The sequence below is a fragment of the Macaca thibetana genome, chromosome 6 (assembly GCF_024542745.1).
Source record: "Macaca thibetana thibetana isolate TM-01 chromosome 6, ASM2454274v1, whole genome shotgun sequence".
In the NCBI taxonomy this organism is placed as follows: Eukaryota; Metazoa; Chordata; class Mammalia; order Primates; family Cercopithecidae; genus Macaca; species Macaca thibetana.
In genome coordinates, this window is record NC_065583.1 from 118,983,745 (window position 1) to 119,001,004 (window position 17,260).

At 34.3% G+C, this 17,260-nt stretch overlaps 1 protein-coding gene across 2 annotated transcripts in view; it reads left to right on the forward strand.

Moving 5' to 3' along the window:
• ERCC8 (ERCC excision repair 8, CSA ubiquitin ligase complex subunit) overlaps positions 1–17,260 on the forward strand; it is an 86,918-nt gene that overhangs the window by 21,032 nt on the left and 48,626 nt on the right. The window contains exons 2-4 of one of the 2 annotated variants that reach the window (XM_050794380.1): positions 3,132–3,227; positions 10,010–10,111; positions 13,706–13,829. In XM_050794380.1, the coding sequence (XP_050650337.1) occupies positions 3,132–3,227; positions 10,010–10,111; positions 13,706–13,829 (322 nt within the window). The remainder of the gene's footprint in view (positions 1–3,131; positions 3,228–10,009; positions 10,112–13,705; positions 13,830–17,260) is intronic. The other variant, XM_050794381.1, reaches the window with a different exon arrangement.

Genomic DNA, 17,260 nt, shown 5'->3' on the forward strand with positions numbered 1-17,260 from the left:
CAGTCCTAAATATATGTGCAGCTTAACACTGGAGCTTTCAAATTTATAAAACAATTACTACTAGACCTAAGAAATGAGATAGACAGCAACACAATAATAGTGGGGGACTTCAGTAGTCTGCTGACAGCACTAGACAGCACTAGACAGGTCATCAAGACTCAGGAAGCCAATAAAGAAACAATGGACTTAAACTATACCCTAGAACAAATGGATTTAACAGATATTTACAGAACATTCTACTCAACAACTGCAGAATATACATTTATTCATCAGCACTTGGAACATCCTCCGAGATAGACCATATGATAGACCCCAAAACAAGTCTCAACAAATTTAAGAAAATCAAAATTATAGCACTCCCTCAGACCACAGTGGAATAAAATTGGAAATCAACTCCAAAAGGAACCCTCAAAACCATGCAATACATGGAAATTAAATAACCTGCTCCTGAATGATCATTGGGTCAACAATGAAATCAAAATGGAAATTTAAAAATTCCTTGAACTGAATGATAATAGTGACACAACCTATCAAAACCTCTGGGATACAGGAAAAGTGGTGCTAAGATGAAAGTTCATACCATTAAATGCATACCTCAAGAAGTCTGAAAGAGCACAAATAGACAATCTGAGGGCATACCTCAAGGAACTAGAGAAACAGCAAACCAAACCCAAACCCAACAGAAGAAAAGAAACAACCAAGATCAGAGCAGAAATAAATGACAATGAAACAGCAACAACAAAATACAAAAGATAAATGCAACAAAAAGCCAGTTCTTTCAAAAGATAAATAAAATTGATAACCATTAGCAAGATTAACCAACGAAAGAAGAGAGAAGATCCAGTAAGGTCGATTTGAAACAAAATGGAAGATATTACAACCATTACTACAGAAATACAAAACATCATTCAAGGCTACTATCAACATCTTTATGCACATAAACTAGAAAACTTAGAAGAGATGAATAAATTCCTGGAAATATGTAACCCTCCTAGATTAAATCAGGAAAAAATAGAAACCCTAGAGAGACCAGCGACAAGCAACAAGATTGAAATGGTAATTTAAAAGCTACCCAAAAAAGTTTAGGTACAGACTCACAGCTGAATTCTATCAGATATTCAAAGAAGAATTGGTATCAATCCTATTGACACTGTTCCAAAAGATAGGAAAGAGGGATTCCTCCCTAAATCATCTTGTGAAGCCAATATCATGCTAATACCAAAACCAGGAAAGAACATAACAAAGACAACTGCAGACGAACATCCCTGATAAACATAGATGCAAAAACTCTCAACAAAATACTTGCTAACCAAATCCAACAGCATATAAAAAATATAATCCACCATGATCAAGTGGGGTTCATACCAGGGATACAGGAATGGTTTAACCGGCTGGAGTGCAGGGGCGTGACCTCGGCTCACTGCAACCTCTGCCTCCTGGATTCAAGCAATTCTCCTGCCTCAGCCTCTGGGATTACAGGCATGCACCACTAGGCCTGGCTGATTTTTGAGTTTTTTTGTTTCTGTTTTTGTTTTGAGATGGAGTCTCGCTCTTGTCCCCCAGGCTGGAGTGCAATGGTGTGATCTCGGCTCACTGCAACCTCCGCCTCCCAGGTTGAAGTGATTCTCCTACCTCAGTCTCCCGAGTAGCTGGGATTGCAGGCACGTGCCACCACGCCCAGCTAATTTTTGTATTTTTAGTAGAGATGGGGTTTCACCATTGTTGGCCAGGATGGTCTCAGTCTCGTACCTCGTGATCCTCGGCCTCCCAAAGTGCTGGGATAACAGGCGTGAGCCACTGCGCCCAGCCTAATTTTTATATTTTTGGTAGAGGTGGGGTTTCGCCATATTGGCCAGGCTGGTCTCGAACTCCTGACCTCAGGTGATCCACCCACCTTGGCCTCCCAGAGTGCTAGGATTACAGGCGTGAGCCACTGCACCTGGCCTGCTTGTCATTGTCGTACTATATGTAATGTCTAGAAGACAAAGGGCCATGTATATCTTCAAATCAGGTACTTTATACTGCTAAAATAATTTCCAAAATGCTTATAATTACTTGTACTACTGTCAATGAATGAAAGTATCAGTTTATGCCTTTCCAGCATTGTGTATTGTTATCTTTTAAAAAAACTGACAATTTTATAGGCAAAAATTTTATAATTTGATATTTAAACTAGCATTATTTTAATTAATGAATTTAGAACTCATTCTGGTTAAATTAGTGTAGATGCTAATAACATCAAACAGATTAAGACAGATTCAAATAGTTAATATTCACTAGACTTACAATGTACTCGGTGTTGTAATTAGCACTTTTTATATACAAACTCATTTAATCTTAATAATATGCTCACCAGGATAATGATGGTTTACAGTTATAAAATATCAGAAATGTCATTTGTCTTAGTTTGTGAGAGTACTTGTTAATTATTTGTATTGATATTTAATTGGCTTTATTTAAATACATGTAAGTGTTAAGTTGAACATAGTCTCTTTTCTTTCAAGACAGGATCTCACTCTGTCACCCAGGCTGGAGTGCAATGAATTGATCGTGGCTCACTGCATCCTTGAACTCCTGGGCTCAAGCAATCTTCCTGCCTCAGTCTCCTGTGTAGGAGCCCACCACCATGCCCAGCTTATTTGTATTTTATTTTTTTGTAGAGATGGGGTCTCGCTATGTTGCTGGGGATGCTTTCCAACTCCTGGTCTCAGGCAGTCTTCTCACCTCAGCCTCACAAAGCGCTAGGATTACAGGCATGAGCCACTGCACCCAGCCCATACTCATTTTTTATTTCTGTCCATCTTTAAGAAACACTTCGAGGAATTTTTTTTAAATCCTGTAATTTTTGTTTTTGTCCATTAGATGTCCTCAGCTACATTTATCAGAATTTAAGTTTTTTAATACAAATTTCAGTCTCTAAATACCTTTAAAAGTTTGCATGTAATTGTTACTACTGTTGATATTTTAAACATTTGTACAAGGTCTCTAAAAATCTATAAATACATTAGGATGTATGGTAGAAGATTTAGACATTTCTTGTGATTTTTGTACTATAAGTAATCTTAGTTAAATAAGAAATTTTTAAATGTTAAATTACTTGTTAATTTCTTTCTCCCCCTTTTAATTTAAAGAGTTTTGGGACTGGAATTAAATAAAGACAGAGATGTTGAAAGAATCCACGGCGGTGGAATTAACACCCTTGACATTGAACCTGTTGAAGGGAGATAGTAAGTTTATTATACTTGTATAATCATTTTTCTTTTTAAGTGAAATGCAGTTAAAACCTCCTTTTTTAGATTAATGATGTAGAAGTTTCATTAAAATTAATGAAAATCCCAAATTGTAGCATTTTTTTAATCTGGCATTATTATTTTCAAATAAATACAAAACATCAAACCTACCAAATGTTGTGAAATAAACATTTCCAAGCTACTTTAATATAAATATGTACTTATTGTTAAATTAACAAACATTGAACTTCTTTTGGATGCAGAGGACTTTTAAGTGCTAGAGTGTGTCTTTAGGTGTTATTTTAAAACATAGTTGCTACTCTCAAAATAGTCTAATGGGAAAATAAATACAAAAAGTGGAAGACTATTTTGAAGAATTAGGTTAGAAACAAATAAGAATTATATTTGAGTTCTTCCTGGCTTTACCACTTACCAGCTTTGTGACCTTGAACAATTTACCTAACCTTTCTAATTCTCAGTTGCCTTAGCTATGCAATGGGAACAACAGTACCTACCTAACAAGTTTGTTTTGAGGATTAATTGAGATAATATGCACAACATGATTAGCATAAGACCTGGCACATCATAAATGGTTGACACCACTGCTGCCACTATTAATCAAAAGCAGTATTACATATACTTTTACTGCTTTCAGCCCAGTCTCTACACAGCAGCCAAAATGCTTTGAAAAATGCAATTCTGAACATATTCTCCTACTTACAATTCATCATAACACCATGTTACTCTTATGAGACAGTGCAAAACCTTCCATGTGGCCTATAATTAGGCCACATAGAGCATTAAATAAAGGAAACAGTTTGTGTTATGGTGTATTTCATGTGCCTATAATTAGGCCACATATAGCATTAACTAAAGGAAACAGTTTGTTGTGTTATGATATATTTAGCATTTGCCCCAGAATTTTTATTTTATACCGAAATGTTATTATGTACATTAAGTCAAGTCAGAACAGATTTGATAAACTTCCACTTTTTACTTCCAGCTTCCACCATGGTCTCATCTAGTAGTATTTGAGAAACATCTTACTTTAGGATGTGGTTAAATCTAAAAGATGATGAGTAATCATTCTTTTCTTTTTCCTGACCTTTTCCAGGCTCAGTATAACACCTTCTATTCAAGGACAGCTGGGGGGCACTCACTTATGAAACATGCATACATGAGCAGCAAGAGATAGCTGACTTTTGGGTTTGGGTGCTGGTCAGGAAAGTATTCAGTACTGTTACTCCAGCCAGCCACTTGGTGTAGTAATCAGTTGTGTGGCCTGTGAAGTATGAGAAGCCAGTGGACTACCAGTTGGCAGAGTTGGTGAGAAATGTGGGAAGTTATAGATTATATGTGCATGAAATATATTTGAGAAATGCAGATGAGGCATCTTTTGGTACAGCACATAGAGAAAAGTCTGAAGACTCTTGCTACAGTGGTTTTCCCCTTTATTGCATGGTAGAAGTCTACAACTATTTCATTGTTTGCTAATACTTATATTTTGCATTAACCCCTTTTGATAGCGACAAGAGATACAAAAAGGAAAGTGTACATTCTGTGGAAAACTAAAAAAACGATGTATGTATAACTTGTTCAAAATACCTGTTAAAATTTACCATCCACCATGAGAGCTGTAAAGATGTCACTGAAAATCAGAATGGAAACCAGAGAGAATACACAAATCTGGTAGAGAAGCATTTATTTCAAAGTTAGGTGTTATTTTACAAAAACTATCTGAAAATTACAGTTTAACAGGTGCAATTGCAGAGGGTGCATTTGCATATCACTCTGTGAAGCTTGAATTTTCTTTTATAATTTTAAATTCTTCTAAGTTAATTTCATTCATCTTTAATACTAAGTTTTCTTGTCCATATAAAAACATGAAACCATATCTCTTCATACTCTGTCAGCAAAAAGTATCTCATAGTTAAATAATGTCAGATACTTCATAGTTAATGCCATCAGATACTTCAAATAGAAAGTTAATGGAATCAGAGAAAAACTTTTGGAAGCCATTTTAACAAAGTCGAAACATCTGACATTATTGCTAATACCATGTCAGTTAAGATTAAAAGTTCAACTTTTAACATAATTTTGTTTTATATTGATAATACATCTGTATGTCAAGAAAAGCAATGTTTTGTGAAGATTAAGTATGAAGCGGAAGTGTCTTGGGAATTGGTTGAGGTATACATGTAACTCACAACTGTGTCCAAACACTTTATCAATCTAAATAAAAGTTGTAGTTGTTAAAATTTACAAATATTTCTCTATGTACACAATTAGAGTAACTGAACTACAAAATTTTTGTAATAAAGCTAATGTGGAATATTTTTAAAAATAACTAAGTAGGGCATTATTAGCAGTCTTTCTTTACTGCCCTTCAACTGGATTTTTGAGCCTTCAAATAACTACTTTTAAATTAACCTTATTGTTTTATAAATTGGTATTGAATTTATCTTAAAAACAAGTCTATAATCGGTACATGCTACTAGTTCATGAACTATTTGTGACTGGGTCACAAGATAAGGATCTTGGGCTAAAACATAAATCTACTACATCATTACACACACCATTTAAAGAAGTTAAGATATGTTTGTAACAAGACTTTCTCAATGAAGAAAGACGTGTTTGTTTCTGGCACAAGCTCCTTATCTTGGAGAGTTAAATAGCACTGCTCTACTTCTAATTGTATTGTGTTTAAAATCAGGTAAAAATCTTTCAATCAAAATATTCAGTGAATGTAGTGCCAAAAACTGTAGTTTGGGTGCTGTTCTTGAAAGATGACAGGCCGGGCACAGTGGCTCACACCTGTAATCCTAGCACTTTGGGAGGCTGAGACAGGTGGATTACCTGAGGTCAGGAGTTCAAGACCAGTCTGGCCAACGTGGTGAAACCCCATCTCTACTAAAAATACAAAAAATTAGCCAGGTGCAGTGGCGCGCACCTGTAATCCCAGCTACTCTGGAGGCTGAGGCAGGAGAATCACTTGAACCCAGGAGGCGGAGGTTGCAGTGAGCCGAGATCATGCCACTGTATTCCAGTCTGGGCTACAGAGTGAGACTTCTTCTCAAAAAAAAAAAAAAAAGAAAGAAAAAAAGAAAGATGACAATGTCAATGCAGTTTTTAATGTTCCTCTAGTTCTCCATTGAAACACATACAGAGACTAAAAATGATAAGTAGAAAAAACAAGATTAACACTTACAACCAAACTAGGTCATGAAGTATCCCCACAAACCCCAAACTGTGAATAAGTGGGAACAAACCACTGACAACTACAAGATCTGTGCACTACCAGCATTTTTGCCACAGGAGGCAGTAAAAAGCAATAAGGCATCTGATATACCTGGATAAGTCCAAAATAACCACAAGCTTAGCAAGCAAATTTAACTATAGCAGCTCAAACTGGGAGAGGATGGCATATTCTCTAGGTATGTTTTAATGGTCCATGGTAAGATCAGAAGGAGCTATAGCAGTCTGGACTCTTAATATCTCTCCAAAGAGCTAACCAGTCAAAGTGCCCCTCCAGTACAGAACTACATACTGAGGAAAAACTGCTGGAAATAAAATCCAAATTGAGCAGTACAGAGACAATAGAAACAAAGGAAAAAGATGTCCCCGATAAAATTGGGGAGGTGAACAGAACCAGGAAATCTCTGAAAGCAAGCTGCCATATTTTGAAATCTTACCCATCAAAAAAATTTTAAGGGAAGAGGATGTTTTAATATATAAAATTTAAACATTACTCTTAAGCCTCCATTCTAAAAGGTTAAGAAAATTAATTTTACATAAAAATGAGCAAAAGAATAGGGTTAAGGTCAAAGTTCCTACAAAATTATTATAAAAACAAAGAGGATAAGAAGTGGACTAATGCTGTTACGGAGAGTGAAGTCACACCAGAAAGAAGTGTCTATAAAACAGATGAGAACTCTAGCCTAATACTTCAAAACTAGGTAAAAGTTGTTTTATAAACGTATAATAAATGAGAGAATAATGTTAAGTTGGAATTAGAAAACCTCAGAAATGAGATGCTCAAACTCAAAAAATTAGAAATAAAAATATTTGAGAAATGAAGACTGACTAAAAGCATAAGGAACACAAATAAATGGAAGAGGTAATGCCTTAGAAATAGAAACTAGAAAGGAGGAAAATTTTGAAAACCAAAAAGAAATGAAGAGAGGAAAATAATTCAAGAGGTGTATATATAGAATATAGGCAAAGAAGATCCAGCATAACATAAAAGAAGTTCCCAAAGAAGAAAACCAAGGCAAAAGAGCAGAATAAATATTAAAACAATAATTCAAGAAAGCTTTTCTAGGATAAATAAGATCTGGAGCTTTATATAAGGGGGAAAAAATTATATTGTCACTAGACTTTAACTTTGGGCTTTCTGGCCAAAGAAATGAAGCTTCTTACCCAAGACGCTCAAGGAAATAAAATGTGAGTCAAGGATTTTATATCTAGCCAAACTGATTTCAAGTACAAAAAGGACAGATAAATTGTCAAAAACACAAGAATTCAGAGACTGTTGTTCTCATTAGCCATTCTTTAGGAATCAACCAGAGAATGAAATCATTCAACTAGAATGATGAGAGAGACAGCAACGTAAGGATTGATGGTGAGCAATAATATTAGCAGATAGCAACACTTTATATAGATGTATAAATTGATGGATCTAGATATTGGTTTGTCTGCTAATATCACATCACAAGAGCAATGGCAAATAGAAATTATTTTAAATTATAGCACATGAATGCAGTCACCAAAGTCCAGGCTGGACATTGCAGGACACGTGATCTAGTTTTTGCAACAAATAAATTACAAGAGAGGGAAAAAGTACAGGAGGGAGGGAGAAAGAAAGGTAGAGGAGACCTATAGCTTAAAGTTAAAAGACATTAAAATTTTTTTTAAAAGCAAAGCTAATATTCATGTGTACACTCTAGGGTGATGAACTATGAACTGTACAGAAGAGAAAGACAGTGATTACGATAAAAATCATGATAATGAGTTACTTTGAGGTGAAAAGTAAGGAGCGATGATCTAGAGATATTGCATTGTTTGGACCTCTGTGAAGAATTTTTGATGGTGCCCCTATTTTTAATTGGGATAAATGTATATTTGTAATTGGGATAAATGTATATTTTGTAATTGAATAACATTCACAATGTCTAAGATTTTATAATATTTAAATTTGGTGTAGCATCCAAAAAAGACATAAAATAGAGAATTTGTTGAAGGAGAATTTTATCTTGTAAAAAAAGAAGTACTAAAGAAACGTACTTTGAATTAAGGTAAAAGGAAACAGTGAAAAGAATCTGAAATATTTGCACATTTCAAGAATATCCTCCATTTTGTAGAATTTTCTCTGAACTTACCATATATACCTCATCATCTGTTTCTATTTCCTAAATTAAACATATTATAGCTTTTAGGGAAGTCAGTTAAAGGTGAAAACAACTCCAGATTTAAAGATGATTTTAGACAATTTTATGCAAAAAAAAAAAGAAACTAATAAGATCATATTGAAAAATCACATTTAAAAAAACACAGTAACAGTCTTAGAGACAAATATGGTTAAGAAACTGATTAACCATATGTATGGTATATGAAGTACCAAGAATGATGTTTACAAATTATTAAGTTCAATCAGTGTATATAGCTTTAATATATATGCTTGCTACTTTTACTTTTTAGAAATATTTTTGCAAAGTTTTTGAATAGAATAATTTTGTATATTCTACCAATATAATAGACCAGCTTGAGAGTCAGTCAATAATTGTTTCCAAAAAAAGAGATTGCTAATTTTTTAGCGCCCTCTTTTACTCTCAAAAGTAAGACTTCCAGTGGTTTGGCTCCTCCTTCTCATCTCTCACCACTCTTTCCCTTCCACACTGCTCCAGCAACACATCCCTTCTTTTGGTTCCTAGAATGGGCTTGGATTGTTACTTTCACATCTGTCTGGCTAACTTTGAATCCTCCTTCACATACCAGCTTAAATATTACAATCAGGGAAACTGTTCCTGAATTTCCAAACTAGAATAAAGATAAGTTATTGTCACAGTGATCCCAATCGTAACTAATAATTTGTGTGATTATGCCTACTACCCGTTTTCCCTATTGGACTGTAAACTCTGAAAAGACAGGAATCATGCCTGCCTTGTTCACAGTTGTTTTAGCAGAGTGTCTAACATTGTAGGAACTTAAAGTTGAATGAATTGAGTGAATGCATTCATAAGAGAAGGAAGGAATCTAACATTTATTGAGCCCCTATTTTTTGCCAGATACTGTAAAAAGAATTTTGCACTTAACTTTTATTATCGACATTGTGATTCAGATAAAAATGTCCCCCTCCTTTACAAATGTTGAGTCTTGGACAGGTGGTATAACTTGCCCAGGGCCAAATAGCAAGTGTCAGTAATAGTTGGTTTGCCTACTTCCTTTTTCATTTAGCATAGCTGTAATTAGGACATTTAAAATAACTTTGTAATATTTTACTTTCTTAAGAAATCTCTTTTGCCATCTTGTTTCTGTCACCTTTTCTTTTTGAAATTACGGAAGTAAACTTGAAATGATCACAGAATGAATTTTTTTATATTCATCTATTAAATATTAAAAAATTCTAGTTTATTAAGTCTGTGTTATTGAGGATTAACTTATTACAAATTAATGTATCCTTAATACATTTGGGTGTTTGCAAATCAGTTTTTGGAAATTTGCAGTCATGAATAAATTGACTACATAAAATGATAAACTAATGTGAACTTTTTTATTATCAGCATGTTATCAGGTGGTTCAGATGGTGTGATTGTACTTTATGACCTTGAGAACTCCGGCAGACAGTCTTATTATACATGTAAAGCAGTGTGTTCCATTGGCAGGTATGTATTAAAAATGTAAAAATTTATGAATTTGTAAATAGTTGAGTATTTTTTACATCGAATGCAAAACATGAAAATTGCAGTCAAGTGAATGGTTCAGATGACATATTTGCATGGCTGTTCCTTGACACTTTGTTGAAAATAGTAACTGACATTGAGGTATAGTTTTTTTAACAAGTGTCTTCCCCAAAGCAATTTTGGTGTCAATTTACATCTCAGTAACTAATTAGAGTTTTTAGTACCACTTAGTGTAAGATTCATTTATAGTCCTTCAGCTAATTATAAACACAAATTAGATTTTCAACTGATACTAATGGAAGAAAAAAGTTTAGATATACTAAACATATTGGTATTCCTTCACCAAATACACATACACATATACCCACTTACCCTCTCTTGTCTCTCTATTTACTCAAAGATGCCTAACTTAAAAACATACATGTATAATACTTGTCTTCTCTGACTGTTCTCTACTGGCTTACCAATCTTGTGGTAATTCTTTTTAAGTCTCTAATAAAATGTTTTGTGGCATTGTAATTTTTCCATTGTGGTCATTTAATCCTTTCTCGTCACTTATATCCAATCTGATAATGAGCAGACCTTTGAATTAACAGGGAGAATGGGCGCTGAGAAAATGCTTTCAAGAGGGCAAACTTTGTAAACATTAACATCAACAATCTGTTACAGCTCTTCCCAATGCATTAGAATATATGCTATGGAATATTTATGAAGAGATTTGCTATTGTTTGTTGGCTCTGGTGCTTCACATTAGAAATACAAATTTGGGAAAATCAGTTAATCTCAGCTTCAGATTATTTTGTTTTAGAAATCAGTATACATGCCCTGTGGTTCTTACACATTTCTATGAGCATTAAATGAAATGTTATCTTTTTAAAAGCATGTTGAAAACTAAAAGCACTGTGTAAGTGAAAAGCAATGTACTTACAGGAAAACTTAGTACAAAACAAGATATGCCTCAAATACTCTAGAACTTAGAGACTTAGGCCATTTATACTCTCTTCCCACCCTCAATAACAAAAAAGTCATGTTAATTAATTAAATTCATTTTTATCTTATTTTATCCTAGCTAACATTTTAACACTGAATTTATTTTGTTACATAGCAAAATAGTATTTTCATCTATTCCATGTGCTATATAATATTCCATGAGGGACTGTGATTTGCTTTTTTTTTTTGGTATGTGACATTTTTTGGTAAATGCCTTATTTGTCAATCCTGTTTTACAATAATTTAATTCTTGGATTCAGACTCTATATTTAAAAGTGTGACTTTGAATTTGAAAATGGATGTATAGTATGCATCTTTACAAAATGAGTTATAATAGCATTTTGTATATCTGAAGAGTTCACAATCTAATTTAAAAATAATTTCAATAAAGACTATTATTAAGTTAATGTGACTTAGACTATTTTCTGATACTTACTGTTAGTATACTTAATGTGTTTGTCCTTGAGCACTAAAAAGATTCCTCTACCAAAATTCTTATTAAATATAAATGAGAATAACAGAACATATATAGTAACATAATAAGATATTTTATCGTATTTTAAAATTTAAACTTAAAATATAAGTGAGCTTTTATTTGTTATCACTACATTAAAAATTTGTTTTATTTAAAAGTAGTGTCACTGGAAAAATCTCTGTAGAAGTCAATATTCTTAGGAGCAAAAGGAAATCAGTCTGCTTATCTTAAGCAGAAATTTATTGGAAGAATATTTATTATCTTACATAACTGTCAGGAAGATGGGAGAATCAGACTTAGAAAATGAGCAGAAAACAAGAGAAGTCAGGATAGAGAACACAGTCAGGGTCACACCACGGGAACATTAGTTTGGGTTTTGCTATATGTCACCAACATATACTCTCAACTCCTCAGCTTTGAATAATGGCTAACTCTCCCAGGAAAAGAGAATGTCTAGAGTCGCTTGCTTTCTGTAACAAGAGATAGAGCTCTTATTTTCAGTAAAACAAAGGGGATTCCCCCCAAATAGGAGTTTGAATGCTCATCAGTCAAGAATAAAAGGCACATGTCCCCTACAGTCCACCCATTTGGCTGTCCAACATGCATATACACCTTTCTTCCCATACTTACCATTTTTTAAAAGAACGTTCCAGCCTAACCTAATGCAAGTCTTCACTATACAGCCAAAAAGGTGATCATCCTCTTCCCCAAAGGGTGATGATCCTAAGTTATTTTAGTTACCACACCTGGCTCCGTTTCAGGGTCATGTTCATTTTTCCATGAGTTTAATTTATCCTATATCAGTATTACACAATTTGTGGACTCAATTATATAGTTAACCTATAAAAATAATTAAGAGAGGAAAGAAAGGGAAAATTCGCTAAAATATATAAATATTTACAGAGAAAAAAAGGAAATATGAATAGGCACTATAGTTCTTGTAATTTTGCAGCTGTTTTAATGCCAGATCTGGTACTTAAGACTTTCCTTCTTCATGTTCTCATTCCTTCAGATAGCACCACAACTGTTTAAGGTCCAAACCTTCATCTTAAGGAATCCAAAAGCATCATGATTGTATCTGCATAGGGTTACAGAAGTCGTCTTTTAACTTTTGTGCTCTATGGGAAATTTCAAACATATACAAGATTGGAGAGTTGTATAATGACCTGTATATCAATCACCCAGCTTCACCAACCATCATAACCAATCTTGTTTTGTCTCTACCTCCCACCCATCCACCCTCATAACTATGTTGAAGCAAATCTTGAACAATGTATCATTTCATTCTTAATTATTTATATCTGTAAAAGAAAAAGACTTTATGAGCATAACTACAGTACCATTATCTTAAGTACACAAAAATTATCTATATTAAATATCCAGTCTGTGTTCAAATTTCCCTCTTTGTCTCATAAATCTCTCTTAACAGCCAGTTTGTTTGAATCAGGATTCAGTTAGGTAACACACTATGTTGGTCACTGGTTCAGAGCATATACTACATCCTTCAGGGCAGCATACCACCCTCACAAGGTGGTGTATTGTAGCTGACGTCATAACTGAATCTTTAACATGTTATGTTATTGTGGCTGGTGGGTTACATAAGATGTGAATCTCATGGGCCTTCACCAGTTGCATTCTTTTGTCATAGAGTAAATTCCTTGATAAGAAGCAATATTGTATGGAATACCATGGAGGTGTGTGAGGCATTCAGTAATTCTAAGAATAGTAGTGCTTTAGAAAAGAGACTTTGGGAAAGCAAATCCAAAACCAAAACAGCTGTCTCTTCCAGTAAGACCAAATCACTCTTCCAAGATGAAAGAAGTCCATTGTAGTTGGTTGATCCCTCCAGGCTATATATAGTACAGAAACAGAGAATCTTTCATATTATGACCCTTAGTAGGAGGCATGCCTCTACGTCACACTATGGGAGCCTAAAATTAGAGATGCCTGGACATTGATTCTCGCCTTCTACACAGCCAGGACACAGGCATGTGATCTCAGTTTGACCATTCCTGTCATCCTACCTGAGACTACTGCTTGTTCTTAATATAGTACCAGTTTTGAAACTCACATAAGTCAGTTATCTGTAAATTTTGATTGCTGTTTTGTAGAGATCATCCTGATGTTCACAGATACAGTGTGGAGACGGTACAGTGGTATCCTCATGACACTGGCATGTTCACATCAAGCTCATTTGATAAAACTCTGAAAGTATGGGATACAAATACATTACAAGTAAGTACATTAAAACATTTGCAGATTGCTTTGTAGGATGAAGGAGAATTTAATCCTAAACCATTTTAGTATGTTATTTGCTGAGATGTCATATATGTTAAATGTGAAAGCAGTACAGTGGTTAAGAAGAGCTAGACTGATTGAGTTCATATCCTGGCTGTGCTACTGACCAGCTGTATGACATTGTGCAGATGTCCAAACCTCTGTGTGTCTTTCTCATCTGTAAATGGGAATAATGATTATAGTATGGTTGTGAGGATTAAATGAGCCAATATATGTAAAGTACCTAGTACAGAACATACCATATAGTAAATGCTCAAAAACTATTAGCTAATATTATTATCCCTTTGTGAAAACTATAATGATCTAGTAATCTAAAGTAGAAAATTGGATTTATCTTTGATTGATCTAAAAACTTGAAGGAAAAAGCTGTTAATACTGTTACTTAGTAAAGGCAGGCAGTGGATAATAGTTTGTGTGATATTTGGTCAGATTTACATTCTGAGTACTAATCTTTTCTCTGAGCTCTACTCTGATATTTCTCTACTTTTTTACAGTACCTCTATACTTAAATGTAGTGTCACCCCTTCAAACTTAACATGTTCCAAACTGAACATGATCACATCTCATTAAATTTAGTCATAAAATCTTAGCAATTCTTTCTTCGAACTCTCTCTTCTCTCTTTTCTATTTCCCTTGCCTTTACTGCACATCCAGACTACTAAAATCACTGCCTTACCTTCCTTCTACATTTTCTACACTAAGTTCTACCCCAGAGTTAATCTTATAAAGCAGTTTCATCATGTCACTGTCCAAACCCTCTAGGGATTCCCATTATCTAAACTCAGCCTAGCATTCTAATTTCTCCATAACATCAGCCCTTTTTCCTTCAATCCTACATTCTACCAGTTTTCAACACAAATGCTTTGCTGCAACTGAATTGATCATACTTTGAATCTGTTGTATTCCCTGCCTCACATCCCTTTCCCTTGCAACTTTTCCCTTCTCTTAAGGTCACATCCTTTTTTTACAATTACATTGAGCCAAGACTGCAGATGCCAGAGTTCTAGTTCCATTCTGCCACTTATGAAATTTGTTGCTTTAGATAAGTCATTTAATTTGTTAGCAAATGTCTCTTCAGCTATAAAATTAAAGTGTCAGACTAGATGGTGTCTAAGGTCCCTTTTAGTGCTATCATGCAGTTTAGTGATTTCAGCTTCCAGAGTACATATTAACCATTATTTTACTTTATAGCACTGTTTTCTGTATTCTTATTTCAACACACTCTCATACTACTTTATAATATCATTTTCATACTTGTTTGTCTTATTTGTTGTTCTATATTGTTACTTCCCCAAAGAAAGTACTATGTCTTATACATTACTAAATTCAGTGCTATGTACAGTAACTGCTGAGTAAATGCTTTAAGGATGACTAACAATGTATGTAACTGGCTACATATTAATAAGTAATAAAATCATGAAGTGTATTGTGATTCTAGTCAGCAAAACAAAACAGTGTTGTGTATATAAATTCCAATTTAATACCATTCTAGTAATTCAAACTAAATAGATGTGATTTTTTGACCTTACTACATTAGAATAATCCTATTATTTCAGATTTATTTTCATAGCAAAGTGTATTTATTAAAATACATGTCATTGAAAATGAGAATGTATTTTAACAATTAAATGAATGTCATGAGTTTTCACTTCTGATTATAATGGAGTATCTTGTAGCCAAACCAGCACCTCCATTGAGAAAAGCTAGATAAAGCATAAACAAACATCTAGTTGAGGGTTTTAGAAAGCTGCCAAGAAATCTAGGAATTGAGAATTAGATCCTAGAGAGAACACTTACAGAAATGCATTCAACTTTCCACACACTGTTTTTCTCTTTGGACATTTGTCATTAATGTAGGGCAAGAGACTGAGAAGACACACATTGGATAGCTTCTAAGAGGCAGATAAATGAGTGGGACTTTAGTCCATTTCATACAGCTAGAGAGACAGAAATTGGAATGTGGGCTGCCAAGACAGCCAGAAATTAAAGGATCAAGATCACAGAAAGAAGAGAGATGCAGAGAAATCAGCCTGACATCTTGCACTGGTTTTGTCATTGAGGTATTCACTAACCAAGCTATGCGAGACCATAGACTAAGAAATGAAGCAGAAGACATTTGAAAAACAGCAGTTTTCCCCAGTTACATGGTACTGGAGAGAAGAATTGCAGTGCAGTACTTCCTAAGTAGAACAGGGCCTAGGAAAACACCCAGGCTCTTAGGGCACCTAGAGGGGTATATTCTAATAATGGGTACAAATAGGAGGTAGATGGAGCCTGTGGTAAGCAGCATCATGTCCTGCTCCCACATGTCTATGTGCTAATCTCTAGAACATGCAAAGGGGAATTAAGGTTGCCAATCACCTGACCTGAAGACTGGAAGATAATACTGAACTATCCTGGTGGGCCCAACATAATCATGAGAGTCTTAAAAAATGGAAATGGGAGGTAGAAGGAGATGGGGTAAATTTGACTGGGAGAATGGCCAGAAAAATGTAAAATTGCTGGCTTTGAAGATGGATAAAGGGGATCACAAGCCAAGAAATGTGTGTGATCTGTAGAAGATGAAAAAAGTATTCTCTCCTAGAGCCTCCAAAAAAGGAATGAAGCCCTGTCAACACCTTGATTATAGTCCATTGAGACCTATGTGAGAATGTTAACCTGTAGAACAGATTTATTACAGATAATAAATCTGTGTTATAAATTACTAAGTATGTGGTAATTCCTTACTGCATTGATAGAAAATTATTACAGAACTCTATGATAGCAGACAAGCTTTATGTTTGAATTGATATGATCTTCCCTCTCCTACCTGCCAAAGAGAGACTGGATCTTCTCTGGAGGAGGATAACATGATACAGAACCTCTCCCAATTTTTTCTATGTAATTTCTAGCACTTTATCAGAAACTTCCAAGCTTACCAACAAATGAGCTTAGGAGGAAAAACAGGCAGTAGAAGAAGACTGACATCTCCAGGCCTAGATGCCTTTACCAGTAAATTATTCTAAACACTTATAAAAGAGATAATACCAATCTTATACAGATGCTTCAAGAGGAAAAAAAGAAACATTTGTAAACTTTTTTTATGGGGCCAGCATATCCATGATTTCAAAATTTACAAGGACATTATTTGGAAAATTACAGGCCAGCGTCTCTTATAAATGTAAATACAAAAATCCTAAATCAACTGTTAATGTGTAGAATCTAGCAACATACAAAAATAATAATATATCATGAGTGAACAGAAACAAGGTTGTTTTAACATCTATAAATCAGCTAATGTAATTCATCCTGTTAATAGAATGAAGGGGAAAAACTACATGTTAGTCATCTCAATAGATATGAAAATTTTGAAATAAAAGTCAATATCC